The 27,727-nt window shown below is 59.9% G+C and overlaps 1 protein-coding gene across 4 annotated transcripts; it reads right to left on the reverse strand.

The window, feature by feature from the left end:
- On the reverse strand, positions 1 to 25,311 carry CELSR2 (cadherin EGF LAG seven-pass G-type receptor 2). Of its 4 annotated transcripts, none has more exons than XM_047726380.1 (34): positions 21,487 to 25,311; positions 16,283 to 16,930; positions 14,220 to 14,442; positions 13,678 to 13,793; positions 13,407 to 13,495; positions 12,828 to 12,985; positions 12,294 to 12,457; positions 12,017 to 12,142; positions 11,486 to 11,652; positions 10,889 to 11,176; positions 10,631 to 10,805; positions 10,257 to 10,398; positions 9,971 to 10,091; positions 9,165 to 9,348; positions 8,886 to 8,987; positions 8,090 to 8,184; positions 7,669 to 7,878; positions 7,019 to 7,202; positions 6,783 to 6,911; positions 6,516 to 6,696; positions 6,188 to 6,355; positions 5,974 to 6,100; positions 5,647 to 5,847; positions 5,159 to 5,333; positions 4,781 to 4,893; positions 4,551 to 4,630; positions 4,331 to 4,457; positions 4,119 to 4,241; positions 3,376 to 3,503; positions 3,053 to 3,141; positions 2,755 to 2,946; positions 2,456 to 2,626; positions 2,074 to 2,308; positions 1 to 1,347 (listed from the first exon to the last, which is right to left on the reverse strand). In XM_047726380.1, exons 1-34 carry the CDS (start codon positions 24,806 to 24,808, stop codon positions 1,341 to 1,343), a joined length of 8,760 nt encoding a protein of 2,919 aa, XP_047582336.1. In that variant the 5' UTR covers positions 24,809 to 25,311; the 3' UTR covers positions 1 to 1,340. The 4 variants fall into 4 exon arrangements, with proteins under 4 accessions (XP_047582336.1, XP_047582335.1, XP_047582334.1 ...); XM_047726379.1 differs by having other exon boundaries at positions 1 to 1,603; XM_047726378.1 differs by having other exon boundaries at positions 1 to 1,745.
- Between the last annotated feature and the right edge of the window lie 2,416 nt (positions 25,312 to 27,727).

Raw genomic sequence — 27,727 nt, forward strand, 5'->3', positions numbered from 1 at the left:
TGCACAGAACGACAGTTTATTCAGTGGTATGGGGAAATGAAAAAAAAAACAAACACAAAACCCTACTGTATTTACAGTAACAATCAAACTGTACAATCTGATGGTTAGTATCAAGTTAGCATCCAGCATCTTTGTATTTTTTAAGTCAAGTCATCAGTAGTTAAAAACCAGTTAAATTTTTAACCCTTTGTAGGAATTGCTGAGGGGAGGGTTCAGGGGGAGAATCCATGGCAGAAAACCAAGCAACCAGCCTTACATGTGAGAAACAGGAACATTTTTTTTTCCCCACCCATAGCCTCTTTTTCTAGCCACCTGCTCCAGAAGAAAGTCAGTGACAAGTGGGGAATACATGCTCAGCGTACACGGTAACTCAAATGAACAGTGGTTGGCAAAACTGGGGTGGCAGGAGGAGAGGAGGCAAGAGATGAGAGCCTGGAGTGAGGGAAAGGGCCTCAACCCACCCACGCCAGGAATGCTGGGTACCCACCTGACCTGTCGTGGCCACATCAGCCCCCCTGGGACCGGACACAAACCCATCCCGACATAAAAAGCAAATAAATAAAAATATATATTAACTCTCTCTTCGCAGGGAGCTGAGGATGGGCGTGGCAGAAGGGGAAGAAAGAGGAACAGGACCTGGTCCTTTGAAGAAGAGAGCCAATTCCGAAAAGGGGTTAAAAATAGAACACATCTCAGAGGCCACAGTAATCAGACAAAATGGGATTTGTCTGATCTTGCGGGGGTGGCTGCGTGGACACCAGAACCCGGACTTGAGACCTGTGCTTGAGACTTCTGGGGGCAACTGAGCCAGCCCTGGCCTTATTCTTCCTCCCTTTCCCACCCACACCACAGCAAAGAAGCGCAACTGAACACGTGACTGGCCTTCCCCAGGTGGGTCAGGCAGGGAAATGAAGCACTTTTGGGTCAGCGAACTGAGCAAACGCCTGGGCTGTAGCACGTGGCCAGAGTCCAGGGAAAGGAGAGGGGCTGGGGTTGGCCCGGCCTCCACCCAGGGGCACGGGTTTCCCCTCAAAATGTGTTCATGCAGCATTTGGGGGTCCGGGGGCGCGGAGTCCTTCTGCCCCCTCTCCGGACGGGGCTTTTTCAGTTCCTGGGAGGGGCAGCACAGGCAGGGTGAGGAGTGCCCTTGTCTTTGACGCCCTCACCACACTGAGGCCCGCCGGGGTGCAGCCGGCAGGGCTCGATGCCCTGGGTGCATGTGGCTTTGTCCTTTCCTTTTGGTGATGGCAAATGAGGGGCAGGCCCCCGAGAGTCCCTCTCCTCCCAGAGGCACAGCAGATGGGAAACTGAGGAGAGGCTGGGAAGTATCCTGGGAGGTCCTATCCTCTTTGGGAAGGGAAAGGGGAGTCAGTTTCCAGCATATAAAAAAAATTAATCCCTGAAGTCATGAAGAGTGGAGATCCTTTTTTAAATTCTTTTTTTCCTCTTTTCTGAAAAACTTTGTCTTGGAGATGTTGGCCCCAGGGGTCCAAAGTGCAGTGAAGGGGATGGTGGGGGAGGGAGTTGGCACTAGATGGCCTTGGGTGGGGTGGGTGCCCCTCCCGGCAAGGCCCAGGCTCCTCAGATGGACGTTTCGTCGCTGCTTCGGGCAGGCGGTGGGGAGCAGGGGCAGGATAAAGCACAAGACAGGAGTGGGGCATGAGTGCAGCTGGGGAAGGTAAGGGAGCCGCAGGGTGTAGGAACCACCGGCCCAGGGTTAATGCAGGAAGTTAAAGAAGAGAAATCTGGAGAGGCAGGAAAGGAAAGTGACAGAAAAGGCAGACAGGGGGTTAGTTGGAGCAGAGAAGACAGTGAGAAGCTTCCACCAGGAGAAGGAAACAGGAAAGCAACCCCCAGCTCCCCACCCTCCCTCACTTCGCCTGATGCAGGCTGAGCTGACCCCACGGGCCCCCATGGTTTGCGGGCATAACACAGTAAGGGAGCTGGGCTACACCAACCCATTGGTTCCCTGACTGCCAGCCAGAGCAGCCTGGGGAGGCCTGGAAGTGGCTCTGAGCCCAGCCAGGGGCTCTGTGGGGCTGCCCCCTGTCCCACCCAGCCAGCCCCACTCACTCGGAGCCCGACGAGTCCTCATCCACTGTGCCCGCCTTGATACTCATGGCGATGGGCATGACCCCATTCAGCTGCTCCTGGAGACTCTGCCGGGGAGGAGGGCGGGGAGGGGGCCCGCCCCGGCTGCCCTCGCTGGCTGAGGAGCCCCTAGAAGACCCTGTGCCTTGCTCCAGGGGTAGCCGTAAAAGGCTGCTCTTCTCACTGATGGTGGGCAGACACTTCTTCTTGAGGATGCCTGTGGGCCGGGATGGGGGGGCAGGCGCCATGAGGAGCAGGTGGTGGGTCAGGGAGCTACCCTAGAGAGCCCTACCAGCCACAAGGCGAATGTGAAGTGGGAGGCTGCCAAATGGGGGACCATGGCAGCTGGGCATGCCCCACTCACCTTTGTGAGGTTGGGCAGAGGGGCCTGGAAGGGGGCCAAGGGACCCCTCCCGAGGCAGGGCATCTCCATTCTCCCACGGGCGCTCCTCAGAGGCCCCATTGCCACTACTCTCCTTTGCTGTGGTCCCAAAGTCTCCTGGCCAGGGGGCCTTCCCGGGCCCTGGGCCCCCATCTGGTGGAGAAAGGATGTAGATAAGGCCCAGAGAAGGCAGACAACTAGGAAAGTCACCACCCCAGGAGTCCCTGGTTCTCTGCCCTCCCGCTGCCCCCTCAAAGGCCACAGCCCTGGCGCTGGCCCACCCTTGGGGGTACTGTGCAAGGGCAGTCTCTCGGCACCAGGCCCCAGCAGGCTGTCCCAGCCCGGCTCTCCAGGGAAGACGGCCCCTTCCTCCTCTTCTTCCTCCTCCTCGCTGTCTGACGAGTGAGTAGAGGCATAGGAACCACTCTGGTCATCTTCCAGGGATAGGTCACTGTCAGAGTCTGTGTCAGGGTCTGGGATACAGGGAAGAGGTCAGAGCTGACCCACCCGCCTCTGCACGCCCTCCGCGAAAGCCAGGCAGCTGCCCCCCGACCGGCTAGCACGAGCTTCCTTTCTCACCATGCTGCTGGTCTTGACCTTCCAGGAAGAGGCTGCCTGGGTCTCCCAGGCCAGGGGGCCCTTGGCCGGGGTTGAGTGTGGACTCTTCCCTGAGAAGACAAGACCACACTGGAGGGCTCAGCCCAGCCCCTTGCCCAGTGTCCCATTCTTTTCTCTCTCTCCGGGTTCCCAGTTCCTGCCCTGTGCCCCTCCTGCTTCTAATTTAAGTTGTCATGCGTGTCAGCCTCCTGTGTGCTATACGACTCCCAGCAGGTGGCTGGCCTGGCCTCCAGCCTGCGTGGTGCTCTGAGCCCCTTGCCGACGCCCCGAACCCCAGCGCTCACCTCAGCAAAAAGGGGATGTAGCTAGGCTGACTCTTGCCCGAGCGGCTGGCACTGTGCAGAGAGCCGGCTGAGTCTCCGTAGGGCTGGTACAGCCGCCCATCTGCATAGGGGCTGGGGCAGTTGTAGGACTAGGCAGGGAACGGAGCGGTCAGTAAGTGGGGGAGCAGGATGAGACGGCCCCAGGATGGGGAGTGGAAGGGCCGAGGGAGCTTGCCCTAAGGTCTACCTCCCACATGCCCAGCTCTGGAGGAGAGAGGCCCCATATCTCAGCTGCGCACGACCCCGTATCAGGGCCTGGTAGTGGATGTAGCTCTGACCTAGCTGTGCAAGCCCCGTGCACCCTAAGCACCCCGGACTCAGCTCCACGAGACGGCTACCTGGTAAAAGCTGGTACCAGGAATGATCTCCCAAGAGTACGTTGGGAGACACAAAATTTACCAAGATGAGACAGGGATTCTCAGACATTGGGTACCCGTGACTGCATCACTTGTCTTGGCCCCTTCCTGGCCTTGTTCTTCCTAGCTTCACTCCCATCTCTCTTGAGTCAAACCTTCCTCGCCAGCCCCAAATCCTGCTCTTCCCGGGCTACACATACCATTTCCCCAGCCCTTTCTCCTCCCGAGAAAGGATGTTGGAGTGAAGAAAGAGTGGGGCACAAAGCACAGACAACAAGCTCTTTGGGGCTCCTGTCTCTTCCTTCCGGCCCCAGAGCCCTCCACGTCCCCCGCCCCTGGCCCCCTCACCGAGGTCAGGGTAGACTTAGTGGTCAGTGCAGGGTCAGGGCTGGCCTTGCGGCTGCAGGCAAACTTGAACGCTTTCCGGACCTCCTTGCTAAGCACCACGTAGGAGAGGAGGATGAAGGGGCCCTGGCAGGCAACAGGCAGCAGCTAAGTGCCCGTCTGGGCCCCCCATGGCCAGGTCCCATCCCCCACCTCCACAGGGCATGGCCAGGCACCTGGACGCAATTGCAGGCAGCAAAGAGGTAGTGGAAGAGAAGGGTGTCACTGTTGACAGACAGCAGTGCCAGCAGCCACGTGGCGCTCAGCAGCAGGAGGACGGCGAAGGAGGGCCGCAGGCCTGAGCTGGAGAGGAGGGGCTGTGAGCCCGGTCCGGAGGCCCCCTGCACCACCGCCAGCCCACTGCCCACTGCCCGGGCACCCACACCCCATACTCACACGGGGCCTTTCTTCTCGAAGCCCTGCCTCTGGGCAGCACAGGAGGCCCGGGCCGCCAGGATGTACAGAAAGACACTCATCTAGCGGGGCAGGAAATTGGGGAGGAGCATCATCAGGGGACAGACAGCTCCTACCCCACCCCACGGGGGCCCAGCAGTGGCACTACTCCTGAAGGGGACCCTGAGGACACACGCAGCTTGCTGGCCCTCAGCCCACTCTCCGACACCTACTGAGACTGCGAAGGCCACAGGACCAGCAAAACTCCAGATGAGCGTGTCGTAGATGGACAGCCAACAGAAGTCCGGGTTCCCATAGCCCTCAGGGTCCAGGCCCACAGCTAGACCTGGGGGTACGGTGACAACAGCAGGGGAAGCAGTGGTAGGGCCTCGGGAATCAGTCAGAGGTCAGGTACAGGGGATAAAGGGCTCCACCCACCCTGTGTCCCTGCCGACCTCTGGATGGGGTACCCAGCCCCTGGTGGGAAGCATCAGGGGCTGAGAGGAGGACTCGGCCTGGGGCACAGGGGCGTGGATGGAGAGAACATGGCACGAAGGTGGACCCCAGGCTTGGAAATGTAGAGCCTCAGACCGGAGATGGGGTGGGGGTACCTGTGATGAAGGCGGGCACGCCCCAGCCCAGCATGTAGTAGAAGCGCATAGGGCCAGCATTGACGTCGCGCACCTCGGTGAGCGCCCGGTACAGGTGCAGGGCCTCCAGCAAGGCCCAGGAGAAGGTGCAGAGGTACAGGAAGTGCAGCAGGATGGCAATAACTGTGCAAGCAAACTGGGGGCCCAGCCACGCCAGGTCAGTGACCAAGGCACCTCCAGGGCACGGATTCTGACTTACTAGGCAGACAAGGAGGGCCGGGGTGTTGGGTGGTGCTTCGGGAAGTGTGGGCCAGAGAGAGGTACTTCTAGGGTGCTGGGGAAGTGATGGGAGCTCAAAAACAGGAAACCATGGGTTAGGTGTGGGGCTGAGCTCATCAGAGCTGCTGCTGCAGAAGCAGGGACTGGGGCAGACAGCCAGGGAGGACTCCTAGGGAGCCAGGGAGGACTGCGAGCTGTGGATGGTTTCTGGGTAAGAAAAGAGGTCTTACAGGGAGGTCAGCCTGGTTGATTCCTAGGAGGAAGACCAGCTGTGCCAGGCCCAGGGCAGCAGTCAGGTTCCGTCGGATGCCATGCTGGTTGGAGCGGAGGGCACGCAGGACTGTGAGGAAGAGGAAGGCGAGCAGCAGGGCAGTCAAGGTGACACCTAGGGCCACGTAGGTCAGTGTCTTCAGCGGCAAGATCTCCCCATTCTGCAGGGCAGGGGGACCAGGAGAGTTAGAAAGGGCCGGGCCTGAGCATCCAGCCCAGGGCCCTGGGCCCCCACCCCTAGCTCCACGCATGCCTCTGGCCCCCCAACCCCCCACTGGGGGTCTAACCTCCCGCCGGGACACATCCATGAGCACGGCGAAGCTCGTCATGTGGTTGCACTGGCAGCTGACATGGCTCTCGTTGCGGAAGACGACCTCACAGCCTCGGGCTGACCAGCCACCAGTGCCGCTGACCCTGCGGGAGGGGAGGCAGAGTCAGGAGATCAAGAGGGGAAGGCACCCAGGGGCCTGGCTCTCTGCCCAAAGTCCAGTGCAGGCTCACAGGATGGAATGGTTCCAGAAAACACAGATGGGCTTGGTGCGTTCTTCTGTCTCCAGCAGCCGGAACTGCACGGTGACCGGCTTGTCCAGGGCTCGGGGCAGCAGCTCCTCGTCATCATGGACGCTGATACTCACCACAGGCGTGTTGATGACCGGCCTTTTGGGGACTCTGATGATGAACAGGTAGGCATATGGTCACTAGGGCCATCTGGTGGCTGAGGGGACACCCCACAATGCTGGGGGATACCCCCAGCCCCGGCCTCTCTCCATGCTCCCGCACTCACCCGCCCTGCATCCCCACCCCATCCTCATCTCTTCGGCCCGCTCACCTCAGGCTGCGCTTGTCTGGGTCGTAGTTATGGGGCAGCAGCCCAGCCAGGGTGCGGTAGATGATGACACTGGCCACAGCCTCACCCTGGCTCAGCTCCGGGTGCCGCCGCTGACGCCGGGCCAGCTCCTCAGGCTCCTGGGCCTCTCCAGGGCCCGCAGGCCGGACCATGGTTGGTGTTTCTAGGATCGGGACACTGTCCACTCAGCTGGGCCCTGCACAGATGCCCCAGCCGGGCTCCCGACCCCCACTGCAGCTCCCCACTGACCTCGAAAGACAGAATCAGGCAGAATGACCGTCGTCTCAAGGTCTGGGGGCCGTTCCCCGCGCAGCGCCTCATAGCGGGGCAGCTTGGCCCCAGCAAAGTTCCCCTTGTCCAAGCGAACCACAGAGATGACTGGGGAGAGGGTCACAGTTCAGACCCACGGCCAGGCAGGTGGGCCCCCAGCCCAGCAGGCCATGTCCGGGGTTCTGTGCACAAGCCCCGCCCTGACCCAGGCTCACCAATGTTGGGCGTGACAATGGTGAAGGGGTTCAGGTAGGTGTGCCGCATGTTCTGGGCCAGGGCGCTGGCATAGGCCTCGTAGTGCTGGAGCAGCCAGGCCGTGCCACCCTCCGTCTGCTGGATCAGCTCCCAGTGCCGCTTGTTGGCTGCGTCTAAGAGGGCGCTGCCCACCCGCAGCAGGTTCTAGGGTGGGCGTGGTCACGGTGCTATAACCCAGGGCCTTCGCATCCCCGCCACCTGGCACACCTGTGCCTAGACCAGCCAGGGCGACCCATCCGAACCATGTCCCTCCCTCAGACCTTCTCTCCTCCTTCCGTAGCTAAGGGCTTCTGGGCCCTGGGCCTGGACCCCCACCCAGGTATTAGGGGCTGACCTCTCCCCACCGTGGCACAGTGGGCAGGGCCTCTGCTCCAAGGAGCCTGGTCACACCAGGCCCCAATACAAACATTAGTTTCTATCAGCACCTTACTAGAAAAAGGGCTAGAAAGAGATACTCTAAATTCCACAGCTCAAGGGAGCTCCTGGAGGCCTCAGGCCAGTGGGGAGGTCCCTCCCCAAAGGCAGGGATGGCCTCCAAGTTGCCCCAGGAACAGGCTCACTCACCATGACCCCCATCTAACCAGCCAACCCTGCCCCATCCAAGCCCCACCTCAGTGAAGTGCACATCTTGTGTGGCGGACAGCCCAAAGCCCCGCTGGGCGCTCTCGTGCGCCAGCAGCCGTGTGGCCAGCTGGTAGGCCACCTTGACATCGCTGCCAAAGTAGCCCGCCGTGTGCTGTGTGGCATTGCGCAGAAGCAGGGCCAGTCGCTGGGAGCGCCCAGAGTCCAGGCCCGATTCGTTCCGCTGCAGTCGCTCAGCCTAGGATGGAGCCAGACAGGATAGGGAGCAAGGAAGGTCAGCACAGGAGGACAGAGCTGGAACTCAGGAATAAAAGGGCCTCAGGAAAGGGGAGAAGTGGCCACTCCATGTGGAGGCCCCGGGAGGCAGGGCCTGGAGTTTCAGAAGCCCCTCTCTCAAAGCCGGCAGCAGGGAGGGGAGAGAAGAGCTAGCGATGAAGAGATTCACTTACAAAGCCCTTCAGCTCTGAGAAGGTGACCGATGTGCAGTTGAAAAGGCTTGGGGGGAGCCACCCCCTGTGCTCATCACAGTGGCGCACGGCGGTCCCTGGGGGGAGGAAGCCCAGAGGGCAGGCCTCAGGAGAGATACAAGAGGCTTCCAGGACCTGCCTGAGTCCCTGGGGTCCAGCACCTCATGGGCCAGAGACAGGAACAAGCCAACAAGGGCCCTGCCCTCCTCCAGCCCAGCTCAGAAGAGGAAGACAACTCTGGAGAACACTAGAGCCCAGACCTCTGCCAGACTGGCCGGAGGGAGGACTCCAGGAGCACCGGGTGTGTGTTCTCCTCAAGACCTCAGCACCCCTATGCTGCCATCAGTCTGGGCTTCCTGCCACTCTCTGCTTATGAACTCTGATCATCATCGATCCAAGGACCAGCACCAACCCCCATCCTGGGGGGGTCTTACACCCAACAGCCCCTAACCCCCAGACTGCCTTCCTTGTGAGTGGCAAGACTCCCATTCCAGGGCGTGAGCTGCAGATGGGAACGCTGTTTGATTCCTCTTCAAATCTCTAGAATCCATCCCCGTGGCAGGCATGCTGCAGCTTTGTCAGCATTTTTCATAAGAGTTCAAGATAGAGGTGCCTCTCATCCCGGCAACTTTGGGAGCAGAGGAACAGAGCACCAAGGAAGGAAGGGACATGAAGTCTCCAGAGAGAGGTCCCGGGATTTCAGCCAGGGGCTTCCCACCCTCATCCCAGGGATGAGAGACTGAGTCCACAGTATCACATCTAGGCTTCCAGCACCTACCAAAGGAGCCTTTGGGGCAGGGGGCAGCAGCAGGCAGCCCAAAGCGGGTACGGGGCCACCAGATCCCAGCCTCGATGGCCCGTGGGCAGCTGTCGTAATTCACTGCAAGGAAGCACACAGGGTCACCCAGAAGCAGCTGCCCCCCCTGGAGCTGTGCTTGGGCTTCCAGCCCTCCCTCAGCAGCCTCAGGCCTGCAACTAACTCCTGCTCCTGGCCTCCCTGGCATGCTGGGACCTGGCGCACAGCAGGAGAGCCACCGACCCATCGTGGGAATCCTACCTTCACAGCCATTGGTGGTGACCTCAGCAAAGGGGTTGTCACAGCGGTCACACTGGCGCCCAATGACGCCTGGCTTGCATGGACACTGGCCATCCTCAGGGTCACAGACGCGGGACAAAGAGCCCGTGGGGTAGCAGTCGCAGAGGAGGCAGGTGGGGCTGCCCGGGGGCCGATAGTGGTTCTCCTGAGAGGGAGGACAGACAACATGGATCACTGGCTCAGGCTCTGTCTCTCCGGGATGCTCACGGGTCTTTTAGGCTGTGGCCCCTCTAGAGAGAGGCTCGCTGACTTTAGGTACCCCCAGGAGTGGTATTCAAAATATTTAGGGGCCCCTGGGTGGCTCAGTCAGTTAAGTGTCTGCCTTCAGCTCACGTTATGATCCCAGGGTCCTGGAATCAAGCCCCACATTGGGCCTCCTGTTCAGCAGGAGCCTGCTTCTCCCTCTGCCCCTACCCCTACTCCTGTGCACATGAGCTCACTCACACACTCGCTCTCTCTCTTGCAAAAACAAAATCATAAAAAAAAAAAAACAATTTTAACTAGTAAAAGTTTGCAGGGTAGCCCATCGATAAGACACCAACCAGTCAGAGTGGGCTGCAAACAGCCAGTACAGCTGGCCTAGAACTCCACGGTAAAGTACAGGTCTCGGGTCCCCCCAAACAGCAGACACAGAAGAGCACATGGCCGCCTGTATCCCCCATCATAGCAAGAGCACATAGCCCTGAGCTCTCTGTGGGAAGGCTTTCCCCACTGCCTCCCCTCACGGGCCCAGACGGCCATGTGGAGGCCCAGGTCAGGGCAGTCACCTTGCAGTGGCACTCGCCACTTGTCTTGTTGCAGTCTGGGTCGAAGCCTTTGCTGACGTCACAGTTGCACGGGCCACACGTGGGGTGTCCCCACCAGCCTCGGGGGCAAGGTTGGTCAATCCTGCAGAGAGGGGCCCAGGCAGACATGAGCTCCCTCTGCCATGCCTGCCGGCTGCAGCCTCATGTGACCCTTCTGATGGTGGCTGTAGCTCAACCCAGTTCCCGGTGCTCTAAGGGGACCCCCCCCACCCCAGGGACAGGCTGCTGCACTTCCGGGTCCACTCACCTGGTCTCACAATATGGCCCAAGGTAATTTTGGGGACACTCGCAGGTGTAGCCATGGGGGGCGCTGGGCTTTCGGATACACACAGACTGATGCTCACATGGGTTCAGGTCACACACATTAGTACAGTTGTCACCATAGTAACCTAGGACCATAAAGATGACAGAGGGCCAATCCCTACCCTTCCCTGGCACTTTGTTTAAACCTGCCCTCACTCTGCCACCTTCCACCTGAGAACCCTACAGACTGGCCACAGCTTTGAAGCGCAGGAGACACGGCTCAGAGAGGTCATGTGATTGGCCTTGGGTCACATAGCAGAGCTGAAGTGAGACCCCGGGACACGCCCACCTGCTCATTTCCCCGGGCCCCTGGCACACCTGGATCACAGCTGCAGGAATAGCTGTCCCAGTCATCACTGCAGTAGCTGTTGGCAGGACACGGGTTCGAGTCACAGGGGTCTGGCAGACTGCAGCCTGGCTCCACATTGATGCTCTCCCCGCGGCTATGGTCCAGACCGCTAACCCCCTCGGGCGTCTCGCTTACCCTCACGCCCTGGGAGGGACACAAGCAATGTTGGCCCTCCATGAAGCGGGCCTCCTGACAGAGAGGAGGGGAAGGCAGAGGAGGCCGCCCACCTGCAAACAGCCCCGGAAGCCGCGGGTCACGCCACCGGCTGGCCCCGGCACTCCCCCGATGGTAATGTTGCTCAGGTGCAGCCCATGCAGCCGGGGCCCAAGGTTGCCCTCTGCCCGCTGCTGCCCATAGTCGAAGGACAGGATGGCATGGCCGGGGCCCCCACTGGCTCCTAGTGCCAGCTGTGCATGGTGCCAGTCACCGTCATTGGCCCGGCCTGGCTCCAGCCGGAGAGACGAGGCCTGGAGCCCTGTGCCCTCCACACTCAGCACCACGTGGCCTTCCCTTAGCTTCACCAGAAGAGAAGAAAAAAGGGTCAGCAGCCTGCCTTCATTGGCTCTTCTAGCGCACTGCCCTTCTGCTGGACCACCAAACCCATCCTCTGGCCCGCTGAGGCCCCAGAGCAAAGGGTATTATTTTCCGTTGTGGCCAACAGATGGCAGCAGTGATCCAACAAGTGGACGGCAAGTGGACGGAGCTGCTTCGGGCTTGGGGAAAGGTAAGACCCCGCCCAGCCCTCTAAGAGCGGCCCCCCGGGGAGGGGGGGCTACCGTGGCCCAGCTCAAGGCCTGCCTGCCCCCTACCCCTCCCTGCTTCACCTGCAGGGTGATGGTGCTGCGCCCCCGGGTGACAGCCTGCAGCAGGACACCGTTGGCCTGACGCGTGCGAAACATGAGGCTGAGGTGCCAGGGCTGGGAGATGGGCAGCGAGAGGCCATGCCAGGCCACCAGGCTGCTGCCCAGGAAGTGCTGCGGGTTGGCCATTTCTGGGGAGGCAGATAAAGGCAGACTCTGAGGGTGGAGTGGCCAAGTGCCCCCAGGGGGTGTGATGCTCAGAGGGGCAGGCTCCGCTGGAGGCAGGGCACTGCCTCTCCCAGTGCCCACACCCCGAGCTGGCCCCGCCCTCCAGAACATTTACCTGTCCGGGGCCCGCCCCACACTGTGCCCAGGCCTGCCTCTGACTGGGCCCTTTGTCTCCAGCGCTACCCTCTCAGGGCTCTGCCCAGACACGCTTTTCCGCCCACAGCCCAGCTTGGCTGGGCCCTGCCCAGTGCCTTCCCCGACCCTGCCAGCGTTCCCAGCATTGTCGACAGCTCTCGGGCCTTGGCCGCTGCTGGCGGCCTCTCCTACCCTGGGCACAGCTCTTGCCCCCGAAGCCCAGAGGACACTCGCAGCTGAATGCGTCCCACTGGTTCACACAGGTGCCCCCATTGTTGCAGGTACTGCTGTCACACACGTTCTTCTTGGCAGGGCAGCCTAGAAGGGAGAGAGAGGGGCTCCCTCGGGGCTCCAAACTGGAAACCTGTGGCCGGAGGGGCCTCTGAAACCCCCACCACGTCCCCATAACAGCACAGCCCTCCTTTCCACCCCAGGGTCTGGGCCTGGCCCCTGCCCCAGGCTCCCATACCAGGCACAGTGCCATTGTTGGCAATGAAGTCGGCCATGTCCACATGCCGGCTGTCCACCTGCAGGTTCCTCATGCAGCCCACAAAGTGCCGAGCGCGGACCGGGAAGCTCTCAGGCAGGTCGGGGACCCCACCCAGTAGTAGGGGCCCTGTCAGGTCCAGAGACCTGGAAGAGCAAAAATGGGGGGTCTTCCGGCTCTTCCTTCTCCCCTCTCCCTGCCACCAGGCCAGAGAGACCAAGAGCCAAAGGGTCCCTGAAGAACAGCACAGGGGAAGGGAGGCACCCCAACCTGGAGCTGCTCTCACCTCATCTCATACCCACCCTCCAGACCCTGCCCTATTCTTGCCGCTTCCGCCCCCCTCCCCAAAACCCCTATAGAAGGCTGAGCAGGGGCTAAGGGAAGCAAGGGGAGGGAGGGCCTTCACCTGGATTGGTTTCCATTTCCAGGCCCCCTCAGGCCCACCATCTCAACCTGCCCTCCCTACCTGGTCCCACACTGCACCCCATGCCCCAGCCCTCCCCCCACCCCACTCACTTTTTGCTGCCCCCCTGGGTGCCCTGGGCAGCACAGGAGTAGTTGCCCAGGACAGCTCCAAAGCGCAGGGCCACCCCCGTGTCACAGCCATCCACGGTCACCACAGCCACCTTCTGTTCCGATGGGCCCTGCGGGAGCCCCGTCTGCCCTAACAGTGGCTGTGGACAGAGATGGCAGACAAGGGGAACCATGAACAAGGAGCTCACAAGGTTCATGGGCCAGGCACAGAGACACCAGCACCTGCAAACACCCCTTTGTACACACGCGTGTGAGTGTATACACACATGCACATTCAGTGTGCTCACAGAACCTTCCTCAACAGTGAGGCTTCCTCAACAGAGAAGGCTTACCTGCCTTCCTGAACAGTGACTGGAGTCCATGCCTGTCTAATAGGACATGGAGCATCGACCACCACACAGTGGTAAAAGGGGAACGGCCCAGCCCACCCCCCTCCCTCCCTTTCAGCCAGAAGTGCAGTGACCAGCCCCCCCCCCCCACCCCGGATAAAGCACCACCTCAGTCTGAACACCTGAGGCAAGGACAGAAGCCACTAACTCCCTGACCCACTCCGACACCAACCTTATTGTAGTACTTCAGCTGCACCGTGTGCCACTGGCCATCACTGACCCCTCCAGGCACGAATGGGGACACGGTGGTGGTCGACTCCCCTGGGGAAAGGACCCAGGTGAGCTGGGACAGCAGATGAGGGCTGGGAATGGGGAGGGTATGCTCATGGTTGGGACCGGACCCAGGTCTGGCTGTGGGGAGGTGTGTGTGTGACTTGGGATCAGGGGCCAAGACACCTAGAGCCTTCGGGAGATGGACAAGGACATGCGGCAAACAGGGTCACCTGCAGAGAAGGTGAGCTGGACCTGCTCCTGGATCACCTCGAGGGCCACAAAGTCATGCTTCTCGTTGAAGCGTCCGTTGTATAACAGCAGCCCGTCACGCTCCTTGGTGGCAAACCTGAGCAGGAGTTGAGGGTAGGGGGCAGGGAATGGGGCACCTAGCTAATCCCAAACACTCCAGCCACCTAACTAGCCCCTGATCCTATGCAGAACCCTCCAAAGGGCTGACACCATGGCCCTTGGCTCCATGGGCCATGGAGCTCAAGTGTGGACGATGAGCCCACACCGGATCTGAAACCAGACCCCTGACCCCATGGCTCCCCACCCTTGAAAGTGGGTAGGAGGAGTGGTCAGTGATCCGGGTGGGTGAGGAAGGGCTACTGGCACAGTGCACAGGCAACTCGAAATGCTGACCTGGCTCTGCCAACAACCTGCTCCCAGCACTTTCGCTGCCTGACCTCTTACTCTGTCTGAGGAAGGGGAGACACCCCAAGCTCCCACCGCCCTCCCTCACCGCCCCCCAACCCAGTGCCCAGCCACTCACGAGAGGGCCAGGGTGAAGTGAAAGCGCTGGCGCAGGCCACGGAAGGTGATGAAGGAGCGGGCAGGGAAGCTGCGTGTGGTCACCTGGCAGTAGGGCTTCTCGAAGTCTCCAGACGGGCAGTCGCACTTGAAGCCACCCACCAGCAGGTTGACACAGGTGCCCCCATTCTTGCAGACACCTGGTGTGCAACGGCCTGAGCGGGCACTCACCTCACAGTGCTCACCTGGGCAGGGGGAAAGGCAGGGTAATAACCAAGTGCCCGAGAAGGTGGAGGGGAACTGGGATGCCTCCCCGGGGCCCAGCCATTCCTCCGTCAACACTCCCAAGTTCTCCCAAGCATCCTCACCACCCTCCCCTATACTGCCGCCCTGCAAGTTCTTGGAGCTCCCAGGCCCTTCTGTACTCCTATTTGGGGCTCAAGCGCACAGGTCTGCCGGGTCCCCTGGTCAGAAGGCCCTAGTCCTAGTAAGCCTCTGCTGTCACAGCTATGGAGCAAGCTGGGGGGTGTTCTGTTCCCACAGGGGTGAATGTGCCTGGAGGAAAGAGCCTGCAGGACACCAGGGCTGGCGCCAAACCCTCTTCCTCCCTCTCTCCCACTGGTGCTTTTGTTCCTGTCAGGCGCCAAGATCACTTTCCCTCACTGCGGATGAGACTAGGCTTCCACTTGGATTGTCAGAGTTCTGGGTGGAGAGAGGGGGGTAGTTGGGGGGGGTGTGAAGCTGGGGACTCTCAGGAGTGAGGCAGAGAACTCCCACCCTGGGCCCTGGGGTCCAGACTGAGGTCCTCTGTGCACTTGGGAGATGCGACAGAGCGGGGAATGGAGCCTTGGGAGCAGACCAGGATTTTAGTGGAAGAGCTGAAAATTCCAACAACATCAGATGGAAAATCCACCCCTTTCTCTCCCTCCCCATTCCCAGATTCTAGAGATAGGTTCTCAGCTCCTGTGCCTAGTGACTGGCTCTTGTTTCCATGGCAACTGTTGTTCGCCTACTCTAAGCCCCCCTCCCCATCCTCTTGGACAAAGACTCCCCTCCCATCCCCCAAGCCCTCCCCTCCCTTCCACCCCCACCCACAGCAGCAGCTGAGAGGAGTCAAGTCTGGCAAGTTCTGGGCAGGAAGATGCAGCAGGGAAGGCGGTGGGGTCTGCCTGCCACTGCTGGCAGAACCAGTGGGCATGGTTGTGAAGGAGAAAGAATAAGGCCTAACCATCTGGGAAGGAAGGGCCCAAGGAGGAGAGAAGGGGGTGTCCTGAGGAGAAGCAGGATCCTGCGGGGGCAGGAGCACAAAGCAGAGTCAGTGAGCCTCCCGGGGAGAGGCTGGGGAGGGGATGTGTAAAGACCCAGGTCACAGGCCCACAGGAAGGCCTCACCCTTCTTCCAGCACCTGGGCAGGAGTGGAGCTCTTCTGCTCAGGGTCACTCAGGTACAACGACCTTCTGAAACAATCCTGCCCCCCATCCAAACCCCTCCAGTTTCTTCTATGCCATCCCCTCAATGCCTGGGAAGGAAACCACTGCTTATAGCCCAAAAGGTGACTCTCAGCAATGGTGGAGACCAGGTCCCAGGCCCCGCTTCAGGGCTAGTTAAGCTGTGGGGTGAGACTCAGAACAAGTCACCTGATGCCAGGGGTCTCTTAAATCACAGCCAACACCTTCCACATGTATTTAGTTAATTAAATTAATCCTTACAACCATGTTATGATGTAAGTAGATTCATTATCTCCATTTGAAAATAACTGAGACACAGACAGATTCAGTAATTTGCCCAAGGTCACGCAACTAACTACTCGTGGCAAAGCTGGAATACAAACCCAAGCGGGCTGCGTCTAGAGCTGGTGCTGGCCTCACTTGCGCTGCCTGAGATGGGGGGTGGAAGGCGAACTCTGAGAAGAAGGGCTCCCCCCCCCACCTCCTTTCTCCCCAACGGGTGTAGAAAAGCAATTCAGATCTGCCTAGGGCCAGGGTAACCTCTACCTTACTCTGGAAGGAACGAGGCTGCCCCGGCCCTAGGCCATGTCTGCGCCTGCGCGTGGTGTCAGCCCTGCAGGCCCCGCCCCCAGCTCACCTGTGTAGCCATCGCGGCAGAGGCAGGTGTAGCCCCCCTCACGGCTGCGGCAGCGCCCGTGGGGACCGCACGGCCGTGAGTAGCAGAGGTCCACCTCAGTCTCGCAGTAGTCTCCCGTGAAGCCAGGCGGGCAGCGGCAGCGCAGACCTCCGACGGGGTGGATGGGCCGGAAGAGCACGGAGGAGGAGGCGATGAAGGGCGCGGAGGAGTCAAAGCGCAGCACCGACACGCAGCGCATGTAGTTCTCGCAGGGCTCGCGCAGGCAGATGTTGTCGTCGAAGGGCAGCACGCGCTGCGCCGAGATGGCCGTGAGCAGGCTGCGGTTGAGGTACAGGCGCTCCTGCAGGTCCTCAGAGGGCAGAAAGGGCGGCCCGCCCCCGGGCCCTGGCGGCTGGCCCACGGACAGGCTCACATTGAGGATGTGGCCGCCAGGGGCGTCGGTGTCCCGCTGCACGTTGAAGACCACCACGTGGTCTGGGGGGGTGGCCAGCGTGGCCGCCACCGCCTGGATAAAGAGCCCCAGTAGGGGGGAGAGGAAGCGCTCTGGCGACATGTCCTCTAGGCGCAGTGTGATGCTGTGCGTGAGCATTTCATCCGTGATGATGGTGACACGCAGTGCGCACTGGGCGGTCACACTGTGCACGCCGTCTGCAGAGAAACGACATGGGTCAGTACCTGAGGTGGAGCTGGGGAGGGCGGGGATGCCAAGCCAGAGACCTAGCACTGGGTAGGAGCGCCCCGAGAAGGGAGGGGGAGCTAAGATCTAGCCCACACACCCCTGCATTGCTCAGTTGCCACAATGGACCCCCTTTTCTAATTGGCAAAAGGGGCCCAAGAAACTACATATATGTCACCTGTAGACAAGTCACACCTTGAGGGATCAGCCCCCATAGACACTTAGAGGGAGTCGATTTTCAGAAGTTCTCTTTGCATACTTTCCCAAAACCCTCCGTTGTGAAGAATGGTACATTTTTTAATGTTTGTGCACCTTTTCCCTGCCCAAGTTGTGAGTCTGGCTCCCTTATACCAGACTGGGCTTCCCTGCACAAGAACCCGATTTTGCCTATGTCTTACCTTTCTATAGGGCCCAGAGCACCACAAGATACCCACAAAAACAATCATCCTGCCCCCTCCGCCTCTATATCTCAACACTACCATACCCCTGACCCTGTCTGTGCTCCCTCCTCCCCCACCAAAGCAGAGTGGGGGGTGAACTGGGTCAGTGGGCCACCCAGTCCCCCTCCCACTGAGCCCCATAGCTGCTTGGGCGCAGGCCTACTATCCCCATAGCAACGCTCCACACAAAGCATTCTTCCTGCCCAACTCTCCAGGCTGCCGAAGATAGCCCGGGGCTGGGGGGTGGGGGGGCTCACCCCAGGAAATCCAGCTAAGCCACCCTACCAGAGGCTGCAGCACCCGTTGCCTGATGCTGTGAGGGATCTGGGGGGCAGTGATGACAGGGTTGGGCAGCTCTCCAATCTGAAAGCCCAGAAGAGCCCCACTAGTCTGATCCCTCCTCTGGCCTTGGGCCTCCAGCTATTCATCGCCCACTTGGCTCACACATTGTACCCGAATGCCTGCCACACCTGTGGGCCACACACTCACTTATAAACAACCAGGTGCTAACACACTCTAGTGTCTCACTCCACCCACACTCTAAGCCCAGAAATTCCGTACACACCTGAATGCACATATACATGGCAGTGGATTTTGTTTAGCTCTGAAATGAAAGCTGGAGGCCTGTGGGGAGGGGGAAGTGGCTTGGCAGGACTCTAAAGAGTATTCATGTTTTTATTTATTACAATGTCCTACACATAGTAGGTGTTTAGTAAATAATGAGATGTTGATGGCTCCATAGTGAAGAAATGGTCTTTAAAACACAGTGGGGTGAGGGCAGGGGGGGCGCCTGGGTGGCTCAGTCATTAGCATCTGCCTTCGGCTCAGGTCATGGTCCCAAGGTCCTGGGATAGAGCCCCACATCGGGCTCCTGGCTCAGAGGGAAGTGTGCTTCTCCCTCTCCCTCTCCCCCCAACTTGTGCTCCCTCTCTCTCATTCTCTCTCAAATAAATAAAATCTTTTTAAAAAATAAAACATAAAGTACAGCAGGGGTCCCGAGTTGATGTTGATAAAGGACTCCCTGGCAGGAACCGGTCAGGAGATGGTGTTTCTGGGGTGGGGTGGGAGTAGGAGAGGAACCTGGGAATAGATTCTGCTTCTATGCCATACCTATTTGAGGTGGCTAACTACCCCAGGCAGCTTAGCTGAGCCTGGGAAGGCTGAAGGCAGAGACCCATCTAAGCCCCATTCTCAGCCCACCCACCTGCCCTCCAGCCTCATCACCTGAGACTGCCGAAGCCCGCCAGCTCTCACCAGCAAGCTTACTTGTCATTACCCACTCCTGCTCCTCCCATTCCTGTCTACAGCCACCGAACATTCTGTGCCTTCCCACCTGGCCTACCCAGATACCACGCCACAGTCCTCCTACTTCTCTCACCGCCCCAAGCTCACCTACTTTAGGAAGCCTGCCCAGATCGATGACCTCAGGCTCTGCTTCCTCCCTTTCAGACTACCCTGCACTGGGGTATGGAGCTGGCACAGGCCTCTTGTGTAGTTGGTGCCTCTGCCCATTGATTCCTTGATGGGATAGTCCCTCCAGGCAGAAAGTGGCCCAAGAGTCCACACAGTGCCCCTAACTGATTAGGGAAGGGAGGAGGCAGTCAAAGCCCATGAAGGAGAGAAACCTCACCAGCACTCAGCCCTGGGAACAAGTGCTCCTCCCTGTGCCTCCCCTTGGCAGTCCCAGGCCCCGCCCATGCCCCTCACCCAATGTGTCTCGTTGCTTCCCATCTGGTCTACCATCTGTGGCCACCTGCCCCCTCCTCTGTGGTCCCCCATTCCCAGCAATCAACGTACTGCTCAATCCTTGCTCTTTGTTCCTCTCCCCTGCCTTGACCTGGGTCACCCCTCAGGTGCCCAGGCAAGGTGGGAACAGGGGTCCCAGGTCCCAGACTGTGGCAGAATCAGACTCCAAGCCTCTCTCCCCTGACAGATGTGCCAGAGGAAGCCGTAGGCCTGGATAGGGTCTGCCGCTCTGGGAGCTGACCGGATGGTGCACAGAAGCTCCTGTGTGTCCCAGGAGAGTAAGAAAGAGGCAGGGAGAACTGGGGCTTCAGGAGAGCCATCCAGCCAGAGCTGGGGCAGCGTCAGCCCCAGGGAACAAGAGAGGGGGAAAGCAGAGAGGCACAGACGTGGAGACTGAACAGGGGAAAACAAAGATCCAGGAAAAAAGCCAGCAATGGAGAAACTGGGAAAGGAGGAGAGAGCCACACAGGAGATCAGGAGAAGGCCACAGAGAGGGGCAGAGCAGGAGGGCCCCCATGGGCAGGGGCAGGGGCGGGAAAGAAAGAGAGAGACAAAGAACAAGAGAAGGGAAACAAAGGGGTAGTGGGAGTCAATTCCCCCTCACCCCAGCCTCCCTGAACTTTAGGGTTGCCGTGGTGACTGCCTCCAAGGGTCAGGGCCGAGGGGACAGGATGAGGCCAGGGCTAAAGGGCCAGCCTGAGGCCTTCCCTCTTGTTCTAGGGGAGCTGTCGTCAGGAGCTCTGTCCTGGTAGGAGCCTGCAGGCTGGGCGGGGCCTCCTCAGTGTCCTGCTACTCTCACCTAGGACAGGCTGTGGGGAGGACAAGAGGAAAAGCACCTTCTTTTCCATCCCTCCCTGCTGCTTACTTCTCCCAGCACAGAGAAGGATAAAAGATCCAGGAACTCCAGCCCTTCACTTGCTCCTGGAGGGAAACTGAAGCTTCAAGAGGCACAGAACCTTGTCCATGACCTCTAAAAGCTCACATGCCTGGGTTCCCAGGGCCACCTGAGGAGTGGGGCAGGGGAGGCACCTGTCCGGGAAGGACCCAGAGCGGGGAGGGGGCTGAACCACACCCTGCATCCCACATGCCTCTCATTCCCCTCCAGGCCCAGACTCTCTGGGGTGACAGGAGTGCCAGACTCTTCTATCCCTCCCTGATGTGTCTGGAGTGGGGTACCCTGGCCCATCCATCTGCGCGATGCTCCTAAGAAGGGGCCCTCATGGGGGTGCCAGTGGTTCCCAAGCTTGGGGAAGGGACTCAGCAACCTGGGGCTGGCCCCCTCCTTGCCACTCCCCATAGCTGATGGAGAAGACAGAATGCCGCCCCCACTCAACTCTCCTCCCCCAGCCCTCTGTCCAGGGAGTCTGCAGGCTGAGCGCTTGGCCAAGCAGCAGGAATGCCCAGCCTGGGTCCTGGCCAGGCTCCCACGCCCCAGGACTCTGTTCTTTCCCCACCAGAGCAGGGGGCTCTACCCTCAAAGGCCACCAGTCCCCTTGCTCATCCTGGTCCCACACCCCATTCCCTGAGCCCAGACTGGTCACAGCCAGCAAAGAAGGCCCAGCATCGCCAAAACAGCTCGTGGGGTGGCAAGGGGGCCCAGGAGGCCTCAGCCTGCCCCTGGCTTCACTGCAGCCCCTCCCCCAAGCTGGACCCCGAACGGTGGCCTCTGACAGTGGGGTCTGTTTGGACAGAGACAATAAGCTCTGGCTTCACTTCCTGCTGGAGCTCTGAAGGGGTAGCCAGGCCAGGCTCTTTCTGCCTGGAGGGAAAAGAATGCACTAGACAAAGTCCCCCTCAGCCAGTCTGGGGCTCAGCCGGGAGCCAGAAGGGGCGAGAAGAGGCCCGATTGCCGCGGGGTCCTGACCCCTTGGCGGCAACCCTGTGCCCCAGCGCCCTCTGCTCTGTCAGAAGGCTGTTATGAGATCACAGGAATACCCTGCCGGGCATGAAGGGGTGCTGAGGGGGTGGCTCACCTCCCCCTCCCACACCCACACACCACAGCCCTCTCTACCCCTCCCCCAGCTCTCCTGGCCCCCCAGTTCTCCACGCGCCTTTTTTCACAATCTTGGCAGCCGTAGCTAGGGCAGCCTCGCAACACTTCCCCTGCCACGTCACAGGGTGGTAGGCAGGGGGCAGCCAACCAAAGCAGCCCAGCCCAGCCCAGCCTGGGGCGGCAGGCGGGGCCCCAGGATTCCTAGGGCTCCTTCCCAAGCTGCTCTGGCCCTTCAACCTCTGTGCCAGGCACTGGGCAGAGAGGCAGGTCAGCGGTTCCTCCTTGGACAGCTGCCCAGGCCCTCCCCCAGGGGTCACCCTCACCGGATGCCACCTGGGCCCTTCCTTACCTGACACCAGCACACTCATGATGGCCTCCAGAGGACGGTTGTTGTCCAGTGCCCGGCTCAGCCTCAGCTCGCCTGTGGAGGCATTGAGCAGGACCAGGCTGAGTTCATTCCCCCGCTCAAAGCTGTAGGTCAGGCTGTCTGAAATGTCAGGGTCATGGGCAGGCACGCGGCCAATGGCACCCCCAGGGAAACTGCTTGAGCGGTTGGTGACATAGTTGTTGAAAAGGATCTCAAAGTTGCCCAGCACGGGTGGGTTGTCATTGCGGTCAAGCAGGCGGACGTGGACTGTGGCCCGGCTCACGAGGGGAGCCGACGTGGCCTGGATGACCAGGATGTATTCGGGCCGGTCCTCATAGTCCAAGTCCACCAAGGCAGTCAACTCCCCAGAGAAGATGTCCAGCTGGAAGACCTCAGGGATGTTGCCCTCCACGATCTGGTACATGATCTGGGCATTGGTGCCTTCGTCGGGGTCAGTGGCTGTGACGCGGGCCACAGCCAGGCCAATGGGGCTGTTCTCTTCCACAAACACGTCAAACTCGTCCTGCTCGAAGACAGGTGGATTGTCATTCACATCCAACACGGTGACCGTCACTTCCATGGGTGTGCGGGCTGGAGGCATCCCCTTGTCTACCGCATACGCCCGCAAAACGTACTGGGCCACGTTCTCACGGTCTAGCCTCCGAAGCGTTCTCACAATGCCTGACGTGGACTCTACGATGAAGTCACCATCTCCATCATCGCCCCCTTGGAAGGTGTAGAAGACCCTGCCATTAAGGCCAGAGTCACGGTCAGTGGCTGAGATCTGCAGGACACTGGTGAAGGGGGGCACATCCTCATAGACGCTGCCCTGGTAGGAGTCACGCAGGAACTGTGGGGCATTGTCATTCACATCATTCACCAGGATCTCCAGGTAGGTGGTGTCAGACTTCTGGGGAATGCCATTGTCACGGGCGGTGATGGCCAGGGTATAGGACACTTGGTCCTCATAGTCTAACTCAGCCTGGGTGGTGACAGCCCCTGTGTCGGCATCAATGCGGAACTGGGGGATGCTGTCCTCCATAAAGTAGGTGATACGGGCATTCTCACCTGTGTCCTCATCCGTGGCGCTGATGAGCACCACCGTGGTGCCAGCGGGCCGGTCCTCATTGACGTTCACTGTATAGTGGGAGCTCTGAAAGACCGGACGATGGGTGTTGGCATCTGTGACATTCACTACCACCTGTGCCGTGTCCTGCCGCGTGCCGTCAGACGCCGTGACCGCTAGTACATATTGCCGCTCAAGTTTGTAGTCCAACGGCAGGGCAAGTGACACCAGACCACCACCACTCTGGCTGGTGATGGAAAAGCGGTTGCGGGTATTGCCGCTGGTGATCTGGTAGGTGATGACACTGTGGGCATCACGGTCCACAGCCGACACCGTCACCACGCTGGTGCCCACGGCCGCATCCTCATTGAGTCTCACAGTGTACTCTGGTTGGGTGAAGGTGGGGTTGTTGTCGTTGACGTCTAGGATGGTCACGCTGACACTGGCTGAAGCAGTGAGCATTGGGGTGCCATGGTCCCGGGCTTCTACCCCAAAGCTATAGAAATCCACCTCTTCCCGGTCCAGCTCAGCTGCCACAGAGATCCAGCCTGTGCCATTGTTGATGGCGAAGGGGAAGTCCTGTCCAACCCCAGCAAGGCGGTATTCCAGGCGGGCATTGTCACCTGCGTCAGCATCGATGGCTTGGACATGGAGAACCAGGTAGCCTAAGGGAACACTCTCCAGCACAGTAGCCTGGAAGGGAGTGCTGACAAAGATAGGGGCATTGTCATTGATATCCAGGACTTGCACTGTCACTAGGCCAGAGACGTTGGAGAGCGGGGGGCGGCCGCCATCCTGTGCCCGAACCCGGAGGGTATACTCCTTGGTCGTCTCATAGTCAAGAGGGCTCACCACATCCAGAGCCCCAGTCTGGGCATCCAGATAGAACTGTCCCCGAGCATTGCCACTCATGATGCTATAGTGCACCAGAGCATTACTGCCCTTGTCTCTATCCGAGGCTGTGACGCGGAGTACTGGGGCCCCCGGGGTCACATCCTCGCGCACCTGGACCACATAGCGCTTCTCACTGAACTGAGGGGCATTGTCATTGTCATCCTCCACAGACAGGAATACAGCAGCCGTGGCGCTCCGTGGTCCCGGGTCCCGACCCTGGTCGCTTGCCTCCACTGTCAACTGATAGGATTCTACCTCTTCCCTATCCACAGGGCCACGGGTTCGGATCACCCCAGAGCGAGGGTCAATCTCAAAGATTTCTGAGGGGCTGCCGCCAGGCCCCTCCAACAAGCGGTACAGAATATTGGCATTGGGAGGGGCATCGCCGTCTGTAGCTCTGACAGTGAGCACCTCATAGCCAACCTCCAGGTTCTCTCTGAGGCTCTCCTTGTATTCCTGCTGCTCGAAAACAGGGTCGTGATCATTGGTGTCCGTCACCAAAATGGTGAGTGTGGCCAGGGCACTGCGTCGGGGCATGCCGTGATCCTGCGCTGTGACCCTGAAGACGTGGGTGCTCTTGGTCTCCCGATCCAGCTCTTCCGCTGTGGTTACAGCGCCGGTGATTGGGTCCAGAGAGAAGAAATGTTTGGAGCGGCTATCAAAGAGGGCATCCATGGTGTACTCAAGCCGGCCTGCCTCACCCTCATCTGGGTCAATGGCCCGCAGGGATGCCACGGGGGTTCCAGCTGGCTGGTTCTCAGGCACTGTGGCCTGGTAGCTGGGGGGCTGGAACTGGGGGGCTGTATTCACATTCCTTTTCCAACGCCCGCCCATGGACTCTTCTGTTGACCTTTCCCCTGCCCTGAGCCCTGGGGTCTGCATCAGCTTGCAGGACTGGCATCTCAGCCGTGGAGCCTTTAAGCACGGGTGTTCCTGGGGCAGGGTGAGCTTGCCCTGTGGGGAGAGGTGGCCTCCAATGCCCAAGAGGCGACAGCTCCATGGGCAGCCTTCAGGGGCTGGCGGCAGAGGGATGTGAGCTCCGGATTCTGGACACCAGACCCTGAGACCGTCGTGGTGGGGCACCAGGTGGCCAGTCAGCTCTGTCCCTGCATCCCTGCAGCGGCTGGTGTAGAGCCAGAGGTTGGAAGCTGAGGCTGGACAGAGCCAGCCCACGGGGGCACAGGCCCCTGAGGAGCCACGTCCCCCAGGCCCCAGGGAACGACAGGGCCCCACTTGGTCTCCCAGCAGTGGCGGCAGCAGCAGCAGCAGTAGCAGCAACAGCGGCAGCAGCAGCGGCAGCGGCAGTGGCGTTGGAAGGGGGGCGCGGGCTGCCCGGCTCTGCATCTCTCCCTGCTCCCGGCCGGCCGGGTCAGCGGCGGCGGCGGCTCCTCCTCCGGCTCCAGCCGGCCCCGCCGCGCCTCATGCCCGGGCCGGGGCGCCGGTCCCCGGGGGCCACTCGAGCGCCCCTCGGGGCCTGCGCCTCGCTGCCTCGGCGGGGCCCGGCGCTGAGCCCTCCGACGCACCCGGGCTCGCACCGCTCCCGGCCCGCGCCCGGGTCACCCCGACCACCGCGGGCTGGCGCTGCGCCTCCACTTGCGCGCCAGGCTCTCGCCACCTGCGCCCGCGGGCCCCGCGCGCCCCTGGCCCTGCCGACTCCCCGAGCCCCGAGGTGCCCCCTTCGCCCCCACGGGATGGCCCACCTGCGTCCGCGTAGCTACGCACCCCGGCCCTCCTCGACGGCCCCGCGCCGCCCGCTCGCGCCCCGCGTCCCCGCCGCGACTGCTGCTGTCGCCGCGGCCAAGGGCCCAGCCCCAGGATCCCTCGCCTCCCTGGCGGGCGGGCGAGCTCTGCAGAGCGGCGGCGGCAGCCGCGGTGGCGGCGGCTCATTACCATAGACCTGCTCGCGCCGCCGCCGCCTTAAAGCGGCGACGCCAGCCGCACCGAAGGAGGTGGGCCCCACCCAGCGCCCTCCTCCGCACCGACGTTCTAGGATTCCCGCTGGCCAGACCTCCATTCCCAATCCCTCCCCAGGCCTGCCACTGGGAGGGTTACAGATCCCTACCATAGGTTCGAGAGGAATTAACAGTCAAAAGACAGACAACGAATGAGAATAATGGTGATAGTATCTTAAGTATGCTTAGAGGTTTTCAAAAACATTTGGAAGGGCTCTCAGAAGCCAAGGGCCCACCTCACACAGCCTGCACCTAGGATGGTTGGCAGCTGATAAAAGCCCTTGAGGTCAGGATAAGACTGAGCTAAAAGGGCCCTGTTCAACAGTATAAAGCCTCCCCCATATTCCAGAAAGATACCCCATCTCCCTGGCAACACCCAGTGAAGTCCTAAGGCTCCCATCCCCACACCTATTCCAGGTTGTGATCCAACTAGGATGCCCCTTGGGGTCCAGCTGCTGGGCAGAATGACCCCAGTCTCAACTGGGACAGCACTTGGACTTTTCAGGAGGAGCTAAGTTGGGAGTATTGAAGCCAGAGCTAGCTGGTATAAACTAAAATACTAATATTACTGGGCTCTGAAGCCCAGAAATGCTGAAACCTGTACAGGGTCACAAGGTGGTTGAGGGATGAAGCCAAGCTTTAGGCCTCAGGTTTCCTGGATCCAGACTGATGGATTTCACCAGGCTGGTGCCTGGAGAGATGACCTCTTGCCCCCTCACTCCTTCCCCATCAGTGTCCAGCTGATGTTCCCCTCTTTCCACTCACAGTTTTGTGATTACCAGCCAGTTCTGCCCAGTGCCCAGTGTAGGTCTGCAGCCTGAACCTTCCACTTGAAAGGGGTGTGTGGGATTCCAGGAGTCCTGGGAGTGGCCCAGGCATGAAAACTGGAACATGAAGAAGAGCCAGGCAGTGCTGGTGGACAGTGATCCCGAAGGAACTGCCCTCTTTCATACCCCACCCCGGGACCCGTATCCAGGAACAGTAGGGCCACCTGGGTGCGGTGCCAGGGGTCTGGTCAGGCAGTATGAGGCCTGGCCTGGGGAGGGGGCTGGGGGTTTAGTCTCAGCCCCCACCCCATCCTCTGGCTGTATGATCTTGGTCAGAGTCCCGTACCTCAGTTTCCCTTTAGTAAAATGAGGGAATTGAATAAGGGTGCATAGTTTCCAAAAGTTAATTTAGCAGGAGAATCTGTTTTTCCGATGAAATTTGAAGTGGAAGTCCAAACTAAAACACAGATAGCAGTGGTGTTCCTGGGATGAAGTGTAGGTCAAGGCCTTGCCCTGTCCCAGCAGCTCCACCCACCAGTACATCCCTGGGTCACCTAATGGGGCTTATGCTCTAGAGTAACCCAGTTTGAAAAGCCCTGAAGCAGATGCTCCCTTCCAACAGTGCGCTGTGGTTGCATTGGAGGAGGCATGAATCTCATCTCCAGGACCCCGGCCCCAGGCTCACAGTGTGACTGCGCAGTGAGGCCTAGGAAAAGATGCCGGCTTTTCACTTTTTCCCCAGGAGAAAGGAAAGGAGATGGGCCTTGGGGACAGCTAGAGGGATTAAGGTTAGACTGCATTTCTGGCAATGGCGGTGGAAAGGGTGGGGAGAAGGAAGTGGGAGGAGGACCCATGCCTTATGGGAATGCTCTTGTCTTGATTGAAGATGAGCTTTCTTCCTCTGGGCAAGGCCAAAGGCAGCTCTGGGAGCAGTGCGATGGCTTAAGCAGTCTCTGCAGGGCTTGCCTCTCTGGACTTGCTTTGACTCTGGTTTGGGAGGATCTAGGGGCTGCGTGGGCATTTTGCTCTTCACCTAATAGCCATGTGGTGCAGAGAATGCTTGGAAATTATACCATCTGTTAATTATCCTTTGAATCAGGGTTGGGTAATGAGACTCTCATTTCTGCTGAAGGCCAAAGCCAGCACATGGGGAAACTGCAGGCTCTCCATTCATCTCTCTCCCTTTATACCAAAATAAGCTTTCTGGTTGGGAGAGAGAGGCAGCCTTGGCTCTGGATCATGTGTGGATCATGGTTCTGGAGCCTAGCACTGAGGCAGGGGCTGCCGTGGAAGGCACAGGAACAGGAAGCCCTCCTCTGGGTCAGTGGCGTTTCTCCCCAAGGGCAGACAAGTTGGGGTATGCGAGGAACCCCTTCTTTCATCTCCAAACACATTTGGCAAATGGTCCTTCCTCTTCTCCCCGCCCTGACCTTAGGGGCACAGGACAGAGCTGCTTGTCCATGCCCCTGTCCCTTCCTCAGCTGCTTCCACCTCCCAAAAGCTAGAAGGAAACTTCCAGATCTTCTGTGCATCAGAATGTCTCA

Source organism: Lutra lutra, chromosome 4 (genome assembly GCF_902655055.1).
Source record: "Lutra lutra chromosome 4, mLutLut1.2, whole genome shotgun sequence".
NCBI lineage: Eukaryota > Metazoa > Chordata > Mammalia > Carnivora > Mustelidae > Lutra > Lutra lutra.

Bases quoted from the DNA above. Each gene is read 5' to 3' on its own strand.
- CELSR2 (XM_047726378.1), bottom strand. From the start codon at position 24,808: ATGCAGAGCCGGGCAGCCCGCGCCCCCCTTCCAACGCCACTGCCGCTG. The intron at 7,203-7,668 runs GTGGGGCTTGGA...CGCCCACCCTAG, and splicing joins AAGATGTGCACTTCACTGAG to AACCTGCTGCGGGTGGGCAG. The intron at 4,631-4,780 runs GTAGGTGTCGGA...CTGCCCCGCTAG, and splicing joins CTGTGGCCTTCGCAGTCTCA to ATGAGTGTCTTTCTGTACAT.